Source organism: Sinohyriopsis cumingii, chromosome 1 (assembly GCF_028554795.1).
Source record: "Sinohyriopsis cumingii isolate HCF-2022 chromosome 1, ASM2855479v2, whole genome shotgun sequence".
NCBI classification, from domain to species: Eukaryota; Metazoa; Mollusca; class Bivalvia; order Unionida; family Unionidae; genus Sinohyriopsis; species Sinohyriopsis cumingii.
Window position 1 is genome coordinate 17,724,318 of NC_142961.1, and position 19,520 is coordinate 17,743,837.

The following is a 19,520-nucleotide window of genomic DNA, read 5'->3' on the forward strand; positions in this document are numbered from 1 at the left end:
TGTAGTACTTAGTTAACAGAGAATAAAAAACTTAGGTTTTTATTTTTCAAGTTCAGATGGAAAAAAATGACTTGAAAATAGGTATCATTTTAAAGAAAATAGATAAATGTTTTCATTTGTGCATTTTTTACATAATTATTGGAATTTCAAGTGTCGATTGAAAACATTTATCTATTGAAATAGATATCTCTTTTAAATGATCATTTACATAGTAACAGAAGTAGTAGTAGTTGTATTAGTAGTAGGTGTAGAACAGCATGAAATAGAAGACTGAACACAGGAAATTCTTTCATTTAATAGCTTTTCCCCTCAGTATATCTTAGAATCTGTCTGCAAACCTTCTCCTCCTGATCATGGATTTTCTTCATAATTGGGATAAAGCAATATGAAGCTGTGACAATTCATTCAGTGACATGAACATTTGCCCTTATGCCTTATGGTCAAGATCACATAGAATATTTGCCCTTTTGCCTTATGGTCAAGATCAACCTTATGGTCAAGATCACATAGAACATTTGCCCTTTTGCCTTATAGTCAAGATCACATAGAACATTTGCCCTTTTGCCTTATGGTCAAGATCACATAGAACATTTGCCCTTTTGCATTATGATCAAGATCACATAGAACATTTGCCCTTTTGCCTTATGATCAAGATCACATAGAACATTTGCCCTTTTGCCTTATGGTCAAGATCACATAGAACATTTGCCCTTTTGCCTTATGGTCAAGATCACATAGAACATTTGCCCTTTTGCCTTATGGTCAAGATCACATAGAACATTTGCCCTTTTGCCTTATGGTCAAGATCACATAGAAGATATGCATTAAGGTTTTTATTAAGGTTTATTAAAATTATTTTAATATGGTTATCTTTCCTTTTGATGAATCTTTATGAAGCTTAAGACATTTATCTGAAGACATGCATGTTTACTTGCCACTTTAACCTCGGACCAAGGTAACATTAAGAGAAAATTTGCATTAAGGTTTCGGTTAAGGTTTTTTTCATGAAGTCACTGATGACTTTTTTCATAACTGGAATGCAATATATTTTCTTGCTCCTTTTTATCTAATAGTCAAGGTCACAGTCATAGAAAATTTATATTGAAGACTTGGGTTAAATTTTGTTCTCCTTTCTTTGTATTTCATACATGACAATTTTTGACAGTCTCGCACTTCATTAATGATGTTGGAGTTGAATTTAGATGTTTTTACATAAATCTTTAAATCATGGGTTTTATACTACAGGCTCTAGCCTTATTGTTTATCCTAGGAAGGATGAATGAAACTGGAATGATATATGAGATAGGTTAAAAATTATTTCTTTTGGTCCATCCAGATTATAGTCTGTATGAAATTAAATGTTTGAATATGTATTCTCCCAAATTTAATGTACATTGCAAAATATGGGAATTTGGATCTCACACCTTTACACTTTCAATTTAACTTCTCATATTTTGTCATGCTTCAGGAAGATTTATGAGAGACTATTCCAGACTCTAGAGAAGATGTACAGTGCCTCAGACATGACAATAGTCTACAATCCATTCAACCAGTCCTGGAAGTATCGCTGTAAACATCCTGATGTCATCTATGTAAGTGTAGGAACTTTTTCTGGTGACTGATGATTTTGTCATCTGTGTGAAAGTAGTTGTTTAGAAATTACTGGTTTGTCACTTTTTCTGATTATAGATGATTTTGTCATCCATGTGATAGTAGTTGTTTGGAAGTGACTAGTTTGTCACTTTTTCTGATTATAGATGATTTTGTCATCCATGTGATAGTATAGATGATTTTGTCATCTGTATGATAGTAGTTGTTTGGAAGTGACTGGTTTGTCACTTTTTCTGATTATAGATGATTTTGTCATCCGTATGATAGTAGTTGTTTGGAAGTGACTGGTTTGTCACTTTTTCTGATTATAGATGATTTTGTCATCCGTATAATAGTAGTTGTTTGGAAGTGACTGGTTTGTCACTTTTTCTGATTATAGATGATTTTGTCATCCGTATGATAGTAGTTGTTTGGAAGTGACTGGTTTGTCGCTTTTTCTGATTATAGATGATTTTGTCATCCATGTGATAGTAGTTGTTTGGAAGTGACTGGTTTGTCACTTTTTCTGATTATAGATGATTTTGTCATCCATGTGATAGTATAGATGATTTTGTCATCCATGTGATAGTAGTTGTTTGGAAGTGACTGGTTTGTCGCTTTTTCTGATTATAGATGATTTTGTCATCCATGTGATAGTAGTTGTTTGGAAGTGACTGGTTTGTCACTTTTTGTGATTATAGATGATTTTGTCATCCGTATGATAGTAGTTGTTTGGAAGTGACTGGTTTGTCACTTTTTCTGATTATAGATGATTTTGTCATCCATGTGATAGTAGTTGTTTGGAAGTGACTGGTTTGTCACTTTTTGTGATTATAGATGATTTTGTCATCCATGTGATAGTATAGATGATTTTGTCATCCATGTGATAGTATAGATGATTTTGTCATCCATGTAATAGTAGTTGTTTAGAAGTGACTGGTTTGTCACTTTTTCTGATTATAGATGATTTTGTCATCCATGTGATAGTATAGATGATTTTGTCATCCATGTAATAGTAGTTGTTTGGAAGTGACTGGTTTGTTGCCTTTACTGATGGCTGATAGCCTTGCTGTCCATGTGGTTGTTTAGAAGTCAATGGCTGGTTTGTCACTTTTATGTTGAAGCATGATTGTAAGAAAACCTATTATACAAATGGTCCACTGGTATGGAACAACATTCCCAGTAACATAAGGCAGGCTCATACTGTTTTCTCTTTTCCTAATTGATGTCTCGAATGGATGAAATCTTAAGACAATTGAACAGTTACAGTAACGCTAATGTCACCTGCTTTTCTGTACTTTTACATCATTTTTACAGCTGAATTTTCAATGCAGGATGATATTTGATATTTTATATATGTTTAAGTGCTCACAGATGTCTATGTATGTGTTCTGGCTTGATATTTTGATTTAGTGTCAAGCCTGATTTTTCACATCATATTGTATATACTGTATATATTGTACTTAACAGCTAGAAGCCTGAATGTAGATTAAATCGGTAACTGAGTTACCTTCTTAAAAAAGTCTTTATTATTATTATTATTATTGTTTGTATGATTTTGTTTTCCAGCACAGAACACTAGTGCAGTATAACTCTATCTTTCATCACATGACTTTTGTTTTACATGACATCAGAATAAATTTTTTTTTGGCATATCACCGTTTTGATTTGTTTGTGTGATGCCATCTTTTTATTTCGTAATATTTCAGTAGTTTATAATCTAGTGGAATTTGAACCTCATTATTAAGTGTATACCTAGTTTCCATTGTAAACCAAACATTATACTCTCTTTTTAAATATGGAAACAATTTTAAGGCATATTTTTTTCATGCTTTGTTTGTCTGTTGGGAGCCAGTTTTTAAACCTGTACATTTGTAACCAGCAGTGACAGAAAAATATTCCTTTATTATGCATCAGTTCTGGATGGGATTATTTCACTTTCAGGGTCAGAATTTTGCCTCAGACACTCATCAAAGCCACATGTCTGACACTCATCAAAGCCACATGTCTGACACTCAACAAGCCACATGTCTGACACTCATGAAAACCACATGTCTGACACTCAACAAGCTACATGTCTGACACTCATGTCTGACACTCATCAAACCCTTGTGTCTAATGCTCAACAAAGCCTCATGTCTGACAATCATCAAAGCCACATGTCTAACACTCATCAAAGCCACATGTCTGACATTCATCAAAGCCACATGTCTGACACTCATCAAAGCCTTGTGTCTAACACTCAACAAAGCCTCATGTCTAACAATCATCAAAGCCACATGTCTAACACTCATCAAAGCCACATGTCTGACATTCATCAAAGCCTCATGTCTGACACTCATCAAAGCCTCATGTCTTATACAAAATTCTGACCCTTAGGTAGAATTTGCCTACTCTGTCACACATTAAGGATGAGTTTAACTGCAGAGATAGACAAGACATGGGTATAATATTTGGATGGTATAGTTGTTGTTGTTATTTGTGAAGGCATTTGCTCCAAAATGTCTTAAACTGTTGCATGTACAGTCAGGAAACTTAATTTGGGTATCATCGTCATGATATGCATAACTTATCACAGGTAAAGTGAGGTCATAACGATGTAACTTTGCTGGATATTTGTAATATGTCTTAGCAGAGCAGGTGAAACACAGCAGTCTGTAATGTTCTTGTTACAACTTGCTGTACCATTTACAGACATTAAATTAATGAACTATCAAATCGATGTATCAATTTGTCATATACCACTCAAAGATTTTTTGGGTAGTGACATTTATATCAAGCTTTTCATGCATTGCCTAAACTATTTTGTATTATTGTAGGCTATGTACCAGCTGGGAGTGGTGTATAAGGGTCAATGGGAGCTTGACAAGGCTGTGGAAATCTATAAAGAGGCCATATCCAGACAAAATAGAATCAAGATGCCGCAACAAAAGTTGCAGGTATATAAGTTTACATTACAATGCCATTCTTTCTTAATACAGTGTTGAGATCAGCACAGAGTTAAATAAGTTGTTGACGCTGAAGAGTAAAGTGAACTTGATATTGTAAAACATGTATGTTATAAACAACTTAAAAGGTGCACAGGTCAAATTTTACATAAGAAAGTGCACAAGTATCACTGAGTGACAGGGCACAATGTGTCTCAAACATTCAGTGACAGGGCACAATGTGTCTCAAACATTCAGTGACAGGGCACAATGTGTCTCAAACATTCAGTGACAGGGCACAATGTGTCTCAAACATTCAGTGACAGGCCACAATGTGTCTCAAACATTCAGTGACAGGGCACAATGTGTCTCAAACATTCAGTAACAGGGCAAAGTGTGTCCCTTATATTGTAAAATATGTCTCATAAACATTTTAAACTGAATGTGTCCTCTTCCAATGATAAGCAAGTGTTCTTTACACAAAGGCCAACTATTCTTTGGATGTTTATTAGGCTGTTGAAATTTTCTCCTACATATCTCAGTATTAAGGTTTTATTTAAAGCAAGTTTTAATGTGCTTTTAATTTTGTTTATTTGTTACTTTTAGCTATGTGAGGGTCTGCTGAGCCTGGCCACAGTGTTTTACCTGCAGAACAACATGCCAGAAGCCAAGAAATTGTTGGTACGCTCCCTGGAACTGGCCACTGATGTGCTTGGCAGACGACATCACTATGTCGCTGCCATATTCAACAAGGTATCCCTTTCATTTTAATGCTTTGTTTTGCAGGTACCATCTTGTAATTTTGATCAGGTTAGATCAGGTTTTAGAGCACATAATAAATATTAGAATTTAGGTTACGATAGCTCAGATAGTAGAGCACATGTTAATCGTGGAATTTTTTTTTGAGCTAGCTTGGGTTGTAGAACATGTAGCAAACACTGGAATATTTGTTGAGCTAACTTGCATTGTAGAGCTCATAGTTAATATTGGAATTTTGGTTGAGTTAGCTTGGGTTGTAAAGCACATAGTTAATATTGGAGTTTTGGTTGAGTTAGCTTGGGCTGTAGAGCAATAGTTAATACTGGAAGTTTGGTTGAGTTTGCTTGGGTTGTAGAGCAATAGTTAATACTGGAAGTTTGGTTGAGTTTGCTTGGATTGTAGAGCAATAGTTAATAATGGAAGTTTGGTTGAGTTTGCTTGGGTTGTAGAGCACATAGTTAACATTAGTGATGTGATTTTGATTTTTAACATAGCTTTAACAATTTTTCAGTCATATCGCTATGATGTCTGCATTGTGGCAGTTTATAGTGATGTCTAGCACTGGGGCATCATGCCGCAGACATGTAGACATGATGTCCCACCCAATCAGTTAATATTACAGTTTTGGTTGAGTTAGCTTGGGTTGTAGAGCAAATAGTTAATATTGGAGTTTTGGTTGTGTAAGCGTGGATTGTAGAGCACTTATCTAATATTAGAATTTTGGTTGAGTTAGCTTGTAGAGCACATAGGTAATATTGGAATTTAGGTTGTGTTAGCTTGGGTTGTAGAGAAAATAGTTAATATTGGAGTTTTGGTTGAATTAGCTTGGGTTGTAGAGCTCGTAGTTAATATTGGAGTTTTGGTTGTGTTAGCATGGGTTGTAGAGCTTCTAGTTAATATGGGAGTTTTGGTTGTGTTAGCATGGGTTGTAGAGCAAATACTTAATTTTGGAATTTTGGTTGTGTTAGCTCCGGTTGTAGAGCACATAGTTAATATTGGAGTTTTGGTTGTGTTAGCGTGGATTGTAGAGCACATATCTAATACTGGAATTTTGGTTGAGTTAGCTTGTAAAGCATATAGGTAATATTGGAATTTAGGTTGTGTTAGCTTGGATTGTAGAGAAAATAGTTAATATTGGAGTTTTGGTTGAGTTAGCTTGGGTTGTAGAGCATATATTTAATAATGGAGTTTTGGTTGTGTTAGCTCGGGTTGTACAGCTCATAGTTAATATTGCAGTTTTGGTTGAGTTAGCTTGGGTTGTAGAGCACATAGTTAATATTGGAGTTTTTGTTGAATTAGCTTGGGTTGTAGAGCACATAGTTAATATTGGAGTTTTGGTTGAGTTAGCTTGGGCTGTAGAGCTCATAGTTAATATTGGATTTTTGATTGAGTTAGCTTGGGTTGTAGAGCACATAGTTAATATTGGAGTTTTGGTTGAGCTAGCTTGGGCTGTAAAGCTCATAGTTAATATTGGATTTTTGGTTGTGTTAGTTTGGGTTGTAGAGCTCATAGTTAATATTGGAATTTTGGTTGAGCTAGCTTGGGTTGTAGAGCTCATAGTCAATATTGGAGTTTTGGTTGTGTTAGCTTGGGTCATAGAGCACAGAGTTAATATTGGAGTTTTGGTTGTGTTAGCTTGGGTTGTAAAGCACATAGTTAATATTAGAATTTTGGTTGTGTTAACTTGGGTTGTAGAGAACATAGTTAATAGTGAAGCTTTGTTTGTTAGCTTGGGTCATAGAGCATATAGTTAATATTGGAGTTTTGGTTGAGCTAGCTTGGGTTGTAGAGCTCATAGTTAATATTAGAGTTTTGGTTGTGTTAGCTTGAGTTGTAGAGCAAATGGTTAATATTGGAATTTTGGTTGTGTTAGCTTGGGTTGTAGAGAACATAGTTAATATTGAAGCTTTGGTTGTGTTAGCTTGCGTCATAGAGCACACAGTTAATATTGGAGTTTTGGTTGTGTTAGCTTGGGTTGTAAAGCACATAGTTAATATTAGAATTTTGGTTGTGTTAACTTGGGTTGTAGAGAACATAGTTAATAGTGAAGCTTTGTTTGTTAGCTTGGGTCATAGAGCATATAGTTAATATTGGAGTTTTGGTTGAGCTAGCTTGGGTTGTAGAGCTCATAGTTAATATTAGAGTTTTGGTTGTGTTAGCTTGAGTTGTAGAGCAAATGGTTAATATTGGAATTTTGGTTGTGTTAGCTTGGGTTGTAGAGAACATAGTTAATATTGAAGCTTTGGTTGTGTTAGCTTGCGTCATAGAGCACACAGTTAATATTGGAGTTTTGGTTGTGTTAGCTTGGGTTGTAAAGCACATAGTTAATATTAGAATTTTGGTTGTGTTAACTTGGGTTGTAGAGAACATAGTTAATAGTGAAGCTTTGTTTGTTAGCTTGGGTCATAGAGCATATAGTTAATATTGGAGTTTTGGTTGAGCTAGCTTGGGTTGTAGAGCTCATAGTTAATATTGGAGTTTTGGTTGTATTAGCTTGGGTTGTAGAGAACATATTTAATATTGGAGTTTTGGTTGTGTTAGCTTGGGTCGTAGAGCATATAGTTAATATTGGAGTTTTGGTTGAATTAGCTTGGGTTGTAGAGCTTATAGTCAATATTGGAGTTTTGGTTGTGTTAGCTTGGGTCATAGAGCACAGAGTTAATATTGGAGTTTTGGTTGTGTTAGCTTGGGTTGTAAAGTACATAGTTAATATTAGGATTTTGGTTGCGTTAACTTGGGTTGTAGAGAACATAGTTAATAGTGAAGCTTTGTTTGTTAGCTTGGGTCATAGAGCATATAGTTAATATTGGAGTTTTGGTTGAGCTAGCTTGGGTTGTAGAGCTCATAGTTAATATTGGAGTTTTGATTGTGTTAGCTTGGGTTGTAGAACACATAGTTAATATTGGAATTTTGGTTGTGTTAGCTTGTTTTGTAGAGCACATATTTAATACTGGAATTTTGGTAGTGTTACCTTAAAAGGAGATATCGAAAATCTTGAAAAGCTTAAAAAAAAGTGCTTGGGTCTTTGCAAGCAAGAGAATTTAGGTAGTGTATATACAAGCTTATAGGAAAAGTTCAACTGCTAACTGCACAGACCCAGATCTGCTGGCACATTATGCGATGGCATATCTGGGTCTGTGCAGTTTGTTAGGAGTAATCAGTAGAATAAACATCATAGACCCTGATCTGCAGGTGCATTATCCATTTGTAATCAGGATCATTGTTGTCTGCTGTTTGACTGGACTTATAAGCAAATGTAAATGGTACTTCCATCTTTTAAGGGTCCAGATTCCATCAGACACATATTTCAAGAATGCTCACCATATGCTAAGAAATTACAAAGCTATATAGTAGAACAGATGTTCAGAAGTATTTTTTCATTGTTGACGATTGGAAGAGTTTACCTGATATTCAGATGCAAACTGAAGGTCTAGCAGTCATTAAAAAGATGAAAACAGACCTTAATGTGTCTGCTAATTAACAGGTAAAGTAATCAAGTGAGAAACACACTGCAAAACACAATAAGATGTTGCACCTCCCACATCTGAAATATGAGTGTGGACATCTTACATTGTGGGACTAACTCAAAAGTTAAAGGTGATGCCAGTTTAAGTAGTATTTCATTTGCTAAAACATTATTTCAAGAGTTCTTCAAGAAATAATTTATAGATTGGAAAAGAGCATCCATCTCTCTCATTTTTAGTTGGTTTCCAAAAACATGAAATAAGTTACTCCAGAAAGAATGGTGTGTGTGTGTGTGTGTAGGACATTAATATAATTTTTCCATATTTAAATTTAATTGTCATTTCTTATATCATTATATAGTCTCATTTAAAATTTGATGGATAGAAAAAGTTTTATCAACTCCAGTCTGTTTAATTTATGGAAAAAAAGCCCTATGTGATACAGCCACAGATGTGGATCAGTTATTTTTTCTTGGTGTCAACTTTATTGTTGCATGGAAATACAATTTGAGTTGCACATGAATGGTGAGAAACAATTATTGCACAGAAAATATGCATAAACATTTTTTCATTCATCTTTCTTCCCATTATTTAACATACTGTCTATACCCATGTACAAGTCATATCTAACTGTAAACTGTACAAACCCTGACCAACCATTGCATAATGTGCTGGTAGATCTTGGCCTATGCAGTTTGTTAGGAGTAATCAGTAGAACAAATAGCCTAGATCCTGATCTGCTGGCTCATTTTGTGATAACAGATTGGAGTCTATGCTTTTTGCATTTGGATGACTTATAAGCAAGTAAAAACAGTACATTTGTGTGGGTATTTCATCTAAGACAGCTTTAATACTGGCAAGGACTTGTAAGCAAGTACATACAGTATCTTTGGATGGGTATTTCAGCTAGGACAGTTTTGTTACTGACAAGGTCTTATAAGCAAGTACATACAGTATCTTTGGATGGGTATTTCAGCTAGGACAGTTTTGTTACTGGCAAGGACTTACAAGCAAGTACTTACAGTATCTTTGGATGGGTATTTCAGCTAGGACAGTTTTGTTACTCACAAGGTCTTATAAGCAAGTACTTACAGTATCTCTGGATGGGTATTTCAGCTAGGACAGCTGTGTTACCAACAAGGACGCATAGATGAGGGTTTGGGTTATTTCCTCCAGGACCTGAAACTGACACGCAGCGAAAATGGCATGGATCACCCACTTTCTGGAGCAATTCTGAATGATATTGCCCTTGTCTACGATGATAAGGCAGATAAACTGGCCAGACCGCTGTACCAAAATGCACTGCTCATATTGAAGAAAGTGTATGGACCAATGCACATTGATGTGGCCACTGTCAGGTAATTTTTGTCTCACCTTCAATCAAAGTTGCAAGAAGTGTACTGTGAGATATTGTTATCAGTATATGACCTATCCATTATCCTTTGTGGGCTTTTATCTAAAATAATTTCACAAAAAATTAATTACATGAAGTGATTATAATTAGACATTAATTATGGCACATGAAGCATAGCTCATTTTGGTTGACAGAAAAGTCAGAGGTCAAGATAATTGGTGAGCAAAGTAGATCATGAACCAAAGGTGAGAATTCAGCTTATTTTAGTTTATTTATTTCACACCAGCTTGATGTGATCTCAGACATTTTTCTTTTGTACATGTTTTACACTGCGAACACATTAAATGAACAAAAGATTTTCAAAGTTTCAGAAATAGAGGATTAATTGCAATGAGATTATTTCAGTAATTCTCAGGAGCATGATTTTACAGAGAACTATGAGAAATTGTAATAGCTTTTGTTATTGTTTTTCTATATACATATAACATGTTTAAAAGAGAAATATTCTGAATTTTGACATTAGCATCTATTTGCTGTTACAATTTGCATACCTGCCAAAAGGCAATGTGTTGTACATAAAACATGATTTTTTACTCCAAAAAAAAACTTTCTGTTTAAAAAAACATGATTTTCAATGATGTGAGAGAGAGGTTTCTTCACACCACATTATACGCCCATAACCTGTATAAACATTACCAGTCCTACTCATGGAAAACTATGACTTTATGCAGTTAATTGTCATGGCAGTCACAAATAAACAACCACCATTGCACAGATTAATTAAATGACTGACAAAAATCAGTTTGGTAATGTTGTTTTGAGCACTGCAGTAGGATATCCCATTTAGCTAATTTACATAGCTAACAAGACGCTGCAGTGAGATTTCTCATTTGGCTAATTTACATTAGGTAACAACACACTGCAGTGGGATATTCCATTTGGCTAATTTACATAGGTAACAACACACTGCAGGGGGATATCCCATTTGGCTAATTTATATAGGTAACAACACACTGCAGTGGGATATCCCATTTGGCTAATTTACATAGGTAACAACACACAAAGTGGAACAGAATAATTCACTTAAAATTAGGTAAATGAAAGAGATGCTTGTTGAGAAAGGTTATTACTCTTGGTTTCCTTCCTTGAATGATATGATTGAAATCATCTTTATTTAAGATTTTTGGCCAATTAATGATCGGTTACAACATTTCTTTGAAGTTAGGTATTACTACATATATGACATGCAGAACATGGCTATTTTGGGAGTTGGAATAGCGTTGTAATATTTGAGGAAATGTTGAAGGATGAGTCATCAACAAAGTTAAAGTTTAGAACTATAGCCTGACAGATTTTGACTTGATGTAGTCCAGTGGAAATAGGGAATGCTTTATTCTTTGCATATACTGCAAATGTAATATTGACATAGATATACATTGACACAGTAAAATCTCCTAGCACTGGGACAATGCACAAATATGCAGCTTAATCCAAAAGTGACTTACATGTTTAAACATTACAACTAACATGGCCATTGTTTGTTTAATACTCACTCACAACAAACCAAATGTATCAAGATTATTGTCTTGGCTAAGAAAAATATCAACAAGGTCTTTATGGAATCCTTCATGATGAACTATCATGATAACGATGCACCTTTAAACCACCGCCCTGTCCCCCATCAAACCACCCCTCCTGTCCCCCATCAAAACACCCCTTCTGTCCCCCATCAAAATACTGAGAGAAGGTCAAGACTTTATTCCACTGCCCAATGAATTTCAAAGACTGCATTTCACTGACCAATGGATTGAAAAAAAGCCCAGAAAATTTGTGTAGTTTTCATGTAATTTCTTTGTGATTGTATGTGATTATGTGGTGTATAAATGTGTGTGTGTGTGGTGATGATATTTGACAGTGCTGTGACAATTAACTATTTTTTGTTTGAAAGTGTATAAATTACTTAAAAGAAAAATTTATTTTCTTTTATTCAGATTTGAATTTCCAGTCATTTTCTTTAGGTTGATATGAGTAGGTAACATATTCTCAATTGTATGATGTTGCTTTTTTGGGTCATGTGCACTGCCCATCCCTCTTCTGGAGCCTCTTCTTGCAACCCCAAAAGACACTTTTTAAGTGTCTCCTACCCCCAACCCTGTTTGTAAGGTTTGCAGGTCTGATTTTGATTTTTGGATCTGTGGATCTGTCACTCAAAAAGAGTTGCCTTTACTCTCTGTTTAGTCAGTCTTTAACACGCTTTTCTGTGTGTTTGTTTGAAATATGTCTTTATGTGTACCAGCATAGTTTCATTAGCATCAGATTTTTTTTACATGGCAGAATATTAATTAAACACAGATTTTTTTGGTGAGATAACTTTCTATCTTTTTAACAGGTACAACTTAGGGGCTAACTTCTTTGCCACTAACTACTTTGCCAGGGCCAAATTTCAGTTCCTTGAGGCACACAGAGTCTTCAGGACCTTCCTAGGAGATGATCATCCAGACACCATTGCTGCAAAGGAAGCACTTGAGGCAGTAGGGGGATCAGTTTCATAGTGAACTTGTTTACATGGCAGTAAGGAAGTGCAAACTATGCCACATGAATTCAGCAGTATGGGCTGGAAATCATAAAGTTTTGGCAAAATATTTTTGTAACGTTTTGGAGAGGAATGACTATTAAAGGAAACTTGGTATATAGTATGAATGGTGCTTATGAGGAATTATAAACATTTCACTTTGAAAAAATGCTCAAATGACTGAATTCACAAAACTGAGTGATGTTAAAATTGTATGATTTACGTTATAAGGTCATATTTTGTATTATGTTTATGTAATACTAATATCATAAAATGACATCAAACAAAAATTCCTCTTGGCCGGAACATTTTTTTATTTTCCAATCAGGTAGATAAAGATGTATGAATTCACCCTATCACATAAGACCTTAAACTCCACCTACTTTATTGGCATATTTATTATTCATTTATTCAAATTTTTTAATGAAATTATCAAGAATGACAATGCTGATCACACTAATAATAATAATAATAATAATATTAATAATAATAATAAGAATATTTAAAGAGGGTAGCTAAGTTAATTAAATACAATTAATCTCCCTTCAGGCTCTCTACTACAAACTAAACTTACAAAAGTAAAATGATAAAAAAAAATATATCTTCATGCAAGCTTTCTCATTCACTCATGAAAATAACTGTTTACAAGTAAACACATACAAACACATAATAAAATACATTATGAAAGTAGAAGGATCTAACTGCATATATAAATTTAATTACATCTCTCCAGTAATGGGCCATCCATTTAGTATGTATCCATGGGGATGGGGAGTTTGTGTATGTGTGCATATGGGGGTGGGTTGGGGAGCAAGACCAAGTACTACATATGCACATAATAAAACAAACTATATTGTAATTATGATGAGTAAAACCTCAATGTCTTAGCCATCGACAAACATCCATAGTATTTGCACACCTTCCTGTTTGTTTTACCTCACTACCAAGTTTAAGAATGAAAAGTATCAAGGACATGAAAAATGAATAAAACTTAGTTGTTTCATTCATCAGTTTGTAATTTCAAACCTGATTGTCACCAGGGGCCCCTAACACTGTCATATTATTGGCATTTCAAAACAACAGAAGCTTTAGATGTAAACACGCATACAGATTGTTCACTGTCCTTTTCTGATTTCCAGAACAGTCCATTTTAGTAAAAGTTGTTTTTGTCCAGTATTAGTAATATCTAGTTTTATTATCTCTAGAAAAAATTGAACAAATGAAAAGGAGTACCTCTGGTACGTCACATTGTTTCAAAGAGATGTAATGCAAAAATTTTCAGGATTATTGAGACTATCAAAGATGGTGAACGATCTGTTGCTTGAAAACAGAGACTTGTCCATACAAATACGGCAACCATGGGAGGTACTAAGCAAAAGTGTACATTGGAGAGGGGGTAGAAAAAGTACACCATGCAACACAGGGGGAGTCACAAATGGCTGAATTTTTTGTGTACATACTAAACAGATGGCCCTTAACTAATGTTTTGACATTTTTTTAGCATGGTCTTCATCCATACATTGCAGTTAATGATCACTTCTGCTTAGAGATACCTTCAGGCTATTCTGCAAAAATGTTGCATGTAGTAAAGTTTATGTCAGTACATGTATTATACTTTGTCATTAAACTTTATTAGGTACAAAAGAGAGACATATTCAAAGAGTTTATATATTAAAACATATTTTAGATAATTTTTTATATATTCTAATATAAAAAATGCAAAACAAGCAAGTGAAAAATTTGAAGAATACTGATAACATTGTGATAAATCTCAGAAACTCACTCTTGAAATTGTATTTTTCTCATGTGTTAATATGTAGGTGTGAAATACTGCATGTGCATTTTTTTAATGGATTTAACTGATTCTGTAGATCGAAATTGAGCAGGAAGTGAGTTCCATATTTTAGCCCTGGATACTCTAAGCTTCCTTCTCTTGCCTATTTTTAACCATTGTCTGATGATGATGCATGAATGGGGGCATCAAGTGAACATGTCTGATGATGATGCATCAATGGGGACATCAAGTGAACATGTCTGATGTTGATGCATCAATGGGGACATGAAGTGAACATGTCTGATAATGATGCATCAATGGGGACATCAAGTGAACATGTCTGATGATGATGCATCAATGGGGACATCAAGTGAACATGTCTGATGATGATGCATCAATGGGGACATCAAGTGAACATGTCTGATGATGATGCATTAATGGGGACATCAAGTGAACATGTCTGATGATGATGCATCAATGGGGACATCAAGTGAACATGTCTGATGATGATGCATCAATGGGGACATCAAGTGAACATGTCTGATAATGATGCATTAATGGGGACATCAAGTGAACATGTCTGATGATGATGCATCAGTGGGGACATCACGTGAACATGTCTGATGATGATGCATCAATGGGGACATCAAGTGAACATGTCTGATGATGATGCATCAATGGGGACATCAAGTGAACATGTCTGATGATGATGCATTAATGGGGACATCAAGTGAACATGTCTGATGATGATGCATCAATTGGGACATCAAGTGAACATGTCTGATGATGATGCATCAATGGGGACATCAAGTGAACATGTCTGATGATGATGCATCAATGGGGACATCAAGAATCAGTCCAGCTACTCATTTTTTAGCTTGTGAATTCTGTTTAGTTGGGAACTAATACAGTTTATCCATATGTTTGAACAGTAGTCAATTATTGGAAGTATATATACATTATAGTAAAGAATTATGGAGTTGTCAGGTAGATTTTTTATTCTTCTGATCAAAGAAATTTTAGATGTGAGGGACCGACAAAGTTTAACTTATAAATTGTGTGAAATTTTACTATTCATTTTTGTTGATGTTAATATTCAGAGTTGCTGCATAATTCAACAGAAACATTGTCAGTTGTCTAAGTGTCAGCAGTTTCTGAAGTTCATTAGGTCTTATCAGCAGTTACATGTGATTGGCCATCTTTTACCTGTGTTAGACAGGTGGATAGTTTGGCAGTAGAAATACATACTATTTACTGACAAATTGTATGTCATTTGAAGTAACAATAAAGTTAAGTTTACAAAAAAGGAAGGAAAATAATATCTCACTTCCCACTAACCTTGGCACAATAATAGGAAGGATTACAGTTTCAGTTTTATCCTCAATTTACCATTGATAACTGATATTGTTTTTGTTTACTTTTTAATTTTTTCCTGTATATTTGGCATAGCTTCAGTTTAAAAAAAATGTATTAATGTAATTTTATATCCTATAAAACAATTACTATACCTTTTTTTATCTTCCCCTCAATTAGAAATCTATCCTTTATTAAGTTGTATTGTGGCCATTTTCAGATAATTACTTGTTACTTTTACCTTTATCAGGATTATTACTTTGTAGAAATAACTATTTAGGTAGTTGATTTTGTAAAACAGGGTACCATTTTTTGGTTTTTGTTTGGTTTTGGTAGTATTCTATCTTCTAAAATATATTTTATTTGTAAAGATTGTGACATATATGTTCCTGCTCATTTTTTTGTCCTATACGGGTATTTGTGACTTGAAGTATTGTGGAGATTTGCACTTTTCAAAATACTGTATCTTGTTTTGTCATATACAATACTTGTACATGTACAACTTTATCAATGCAATTTTTATGTTTCATTTTACTATTTTTTTTATATATCTGCCATATGGCAGAGCATATTATGTTATAACATTGTCCATCCATTCATTTCTTAAAAATTTCAGTTTCATATAATAACTGAAGTAGGTCACGATCTACAGCTACCAATCTTTGTGGTTAGCTTTCACTTCAGGCAAAAAAAAGGGCTATTCATTATGGGCTCAAAAGGACGAAGGTCATGGTCACTGTGGATGAATGAAGAAATCCTTTTTTATAGCTCTAATTGTTATAGAATAACTTATGGGATGGCCTGTTGTCCATCATCCATCTGTATGTCAGCACAACTTTGTATTGCTACTTTTAAACTTAGAGGTTTGATATGAAACTTTACACAGACATTCATCACAGGTCTAGGTAGTTCTAAATCAAAATAGTGCCTAGGACATCTGTTATGGCAGATGCAGTGTCAGTCTTGAAAATCTTATTATCTCTATTCCTCCTGAATGGATGGCCAAATCAACGTGGGATTTTTACCAGTAGACTTATTATGATATCTGGTTTGTACTAACTGAAGAGACCGCTCCACTGGCCTAGTGGTTAGAGCGTCCACCTCAGATGCAGGAGGTCGTGGGTTCAATCCCAGGACAAATCATGCCAAAGACTTACAAAAATGGTACTAACAGCTGCCTTGCTTGGCACTCAGCATTAAGAGGTTAGTGTTATGACTGGTCAGCCTGCTGTCAGGAAAACGTGACTGGGTGGGACATCGTGCTACATGTCTGTGGCATGATGCCACAGTGCTAGACATCACTATAAACTGCCACATTGCAGACATCATAGTGATATGACTGAAAAATTGTTAAAGCTACATTAAAAATCTAAATATCTAAACCACACACACACACTAACTGAAGATGATATCTTACTTCTAGTATTGCTGCCATAACAGCCATCTTGAAAATCTGGTTATCAGTACACCAGAATGGATGGTCATATTGGCATGGACTTTTTTTGCAAAAATGTTTTCTAATGATTTCTAGTTGTCAGAAATGAAAATGGTGCCAATCTTGTATCATGTGTGGCTGCTAGAGTGGCCAGTCTGAAAGTATTGTTGTTACTCAGAATATCAGAGTTGGTTTCAGTACCTGGCAGTTAAAAAGATGAAAAGATTTTATCTTAGATTCTTGGATATTCTTTTCAGCCAGTTGAGCATCTGTCTCTTAGAAGGACACTTGTTGCATAGCAACTTTACTTTCAAATCACATACCTTGACCACAGTTTGCAGTGGATTTACACTTCGGGTACAGAAGAGGCCTAATGAATTAGTGGCCAAAAGTTCATGGTCATTGTGGTTAAAAGAAATGGGTCTCACAGAATAACTCTTGTTCTGAAGTAAGTTCCTAGGCAGAGTTTATGAATGGCTTGTACTTAGGGTGATAAAAATTAAACTGTAGATTCTGGGCTGTATAGGTCAGTATTAATGGTCATGGTAGGTCTAATATTAAAATAATGGTTTCTGGTCATGACGAGTCTAATATTAAAATAATGGTTTCTGGTCATGGTAAGTCTAATATTAAAATAATGGTTTCTGGGTCAATATAAGTCTAATATTAAAATAATAGTTTCTGGTCATGACGAGTCTAATATTAAAATAATGGTTTCTGGTCATGGTAAGTCTAATATTAAAATAATGGTTTCTGGGTCAATATAAGTCTAATATTAAAATAATAGTTTCTGGTCATGACGAGTCTAATATTAAAATAATGGTTTCTGGGTCATGGTAAGTCTAATATTAAAATAATGGTTTCTGGGTCATGGTAAGTCTAATATTAAAATAATGGTTTCTGGGTCATGGTAGGTCTAATATTAAAATAATGGTTTCTGGGTCATGATAAGTCTAATATTATAATAATGGTTTCTGGGTCATGATAAGTATAATATTATAATAATGGTTTCTAGGTCATGGTAGGTCTAATATTAAAATAATGGTTTCTGGTCATGACGAGTCTAATATTAAAATAATGGTTTCTGGTCATGGTAAGTCTAATATTAAAATAATGGTTTCTGGTCATGGTAAGTCTAATATTAAAATAATGGTTTCTGGGTCAATATAAGTCTAATATTAAAATAATGGTTTCTGGTCATGACGAGTCTAATATTAAAATAATGGTTTCTGGTCATGGTAAGTCTAATATTAAAATAATGGTTTCTGGGTCAATATAAGTCTAATATTAAAATAATAGTTTCTGGTCATGACGAGTCTAATATTAAAATAATGGTTTCTGGGTCATGGTAAGTCTAATATTAAAATAATGGTTTCTGGGTCATGGTAGGTCTAATATTAAAATAATGGTTTCTGGGTCATGATAAGTCTAATATTAAAATAATGGTTTCTGGGTCATGATAAGTCTAATATTATAATAATGGTTTCTGGGTCATGATAAGTATAATATTATAATAATGGTTTCTGGGTCATGGTAAGTCTAATATTAAAATAATGGTTTCTGGGTCATGATAAGTCTAATATTATAATAATGGTTTCTGGGTCATGGTAAGTCTAATATTAAAATAATGGTTTCTGCACAGTAAGGTAAGTTTAAGACTGAATCCCTTGACCAAAATTTAGCTTAGTGAAATCTGTGAGTCATTACTCACCAGTTTACCATGCTTTACTAGTGCTTACTCAGAGGACTATTGAACATGGGGCAGGTGTATAATGTAGCATTGATGTTATTTTTGTTAAACATTTTATGATGTAGACTCAAATAATATTTGATATGTGTAAATGCAGAACATTGCTAATGAACCTCTGTTATGTTTCATATTAAAATGTTGAGGATTTTTTGTTGTACTCATGCCAAAAATTGCTAATAGATCTCTTTTATGGTTAATTTTAAAAAATGTTGACATTGTTGTATTCATTTTATACATTTTGTGTTTTAGATTCAATATTTGATGCCAGTACATACAGAACATTGCTAATGAATCTCGTTTGATTTTACAATGTTATCATTGTTGTATAGTCTACTAATTGGTGATAGTGATATTTATATTGGGTTTACTTCTTTTGACATGTTACTATTAATATATTTCTTGTTACATTTCATAATGCTAATATTAATTTAGTTCTTTTATTAACCAAAAGAAATAAAAATTATCTTTGCTGTCTGAAAATATATTGGCATACTTATGGTTCTTTAAATGATGTTTCAACCAAAAGGTTGACTGCATTTGTA

The 19,520-nt window shown here is 34.1% G+C and overlaps 1 protein-coding gene across 1 annotated transcript in view; it reads left to right on the plus strand.

The window, feature by feature from the left end:
• LOC149806502 (uncharacterized) overlaps positions 1 to 19,460 on the plus strand; it is a 145,113-nt gene extending 125,653 nt beyond the window's left edge. The window contains exons 30-34 of the mRNA XM_089953913.1: positions 1,469 to 1,592; positions 4,410 to 4,529; positions 5,124 to 5,270; positions 9,857 to 10,098; positions 12,484 to 19,460. Of these exons, the coding sequence (XP_089810039.1) occupies positions 1,469 to 1,592; positions 4,410 to 4,529; positions 5,124 to 5,270; positions 9,857 to 10,098; positions 12,484 to 12,646 (796 nt within the window). The 3' untranslated portion in view covers positions 12,647 to 19,460. The remainder of the gene's footprint in view (positions 1 to 1,468; positions 1,593 to 4,409; positions 4,530 to 5,123; positions 5,271 to 9,856; positions 10,099 to 12,483) is intronic.
• The last annotated feature ends 60 nt before the right edge of the window (positions 19,461 to 19,520 follow it).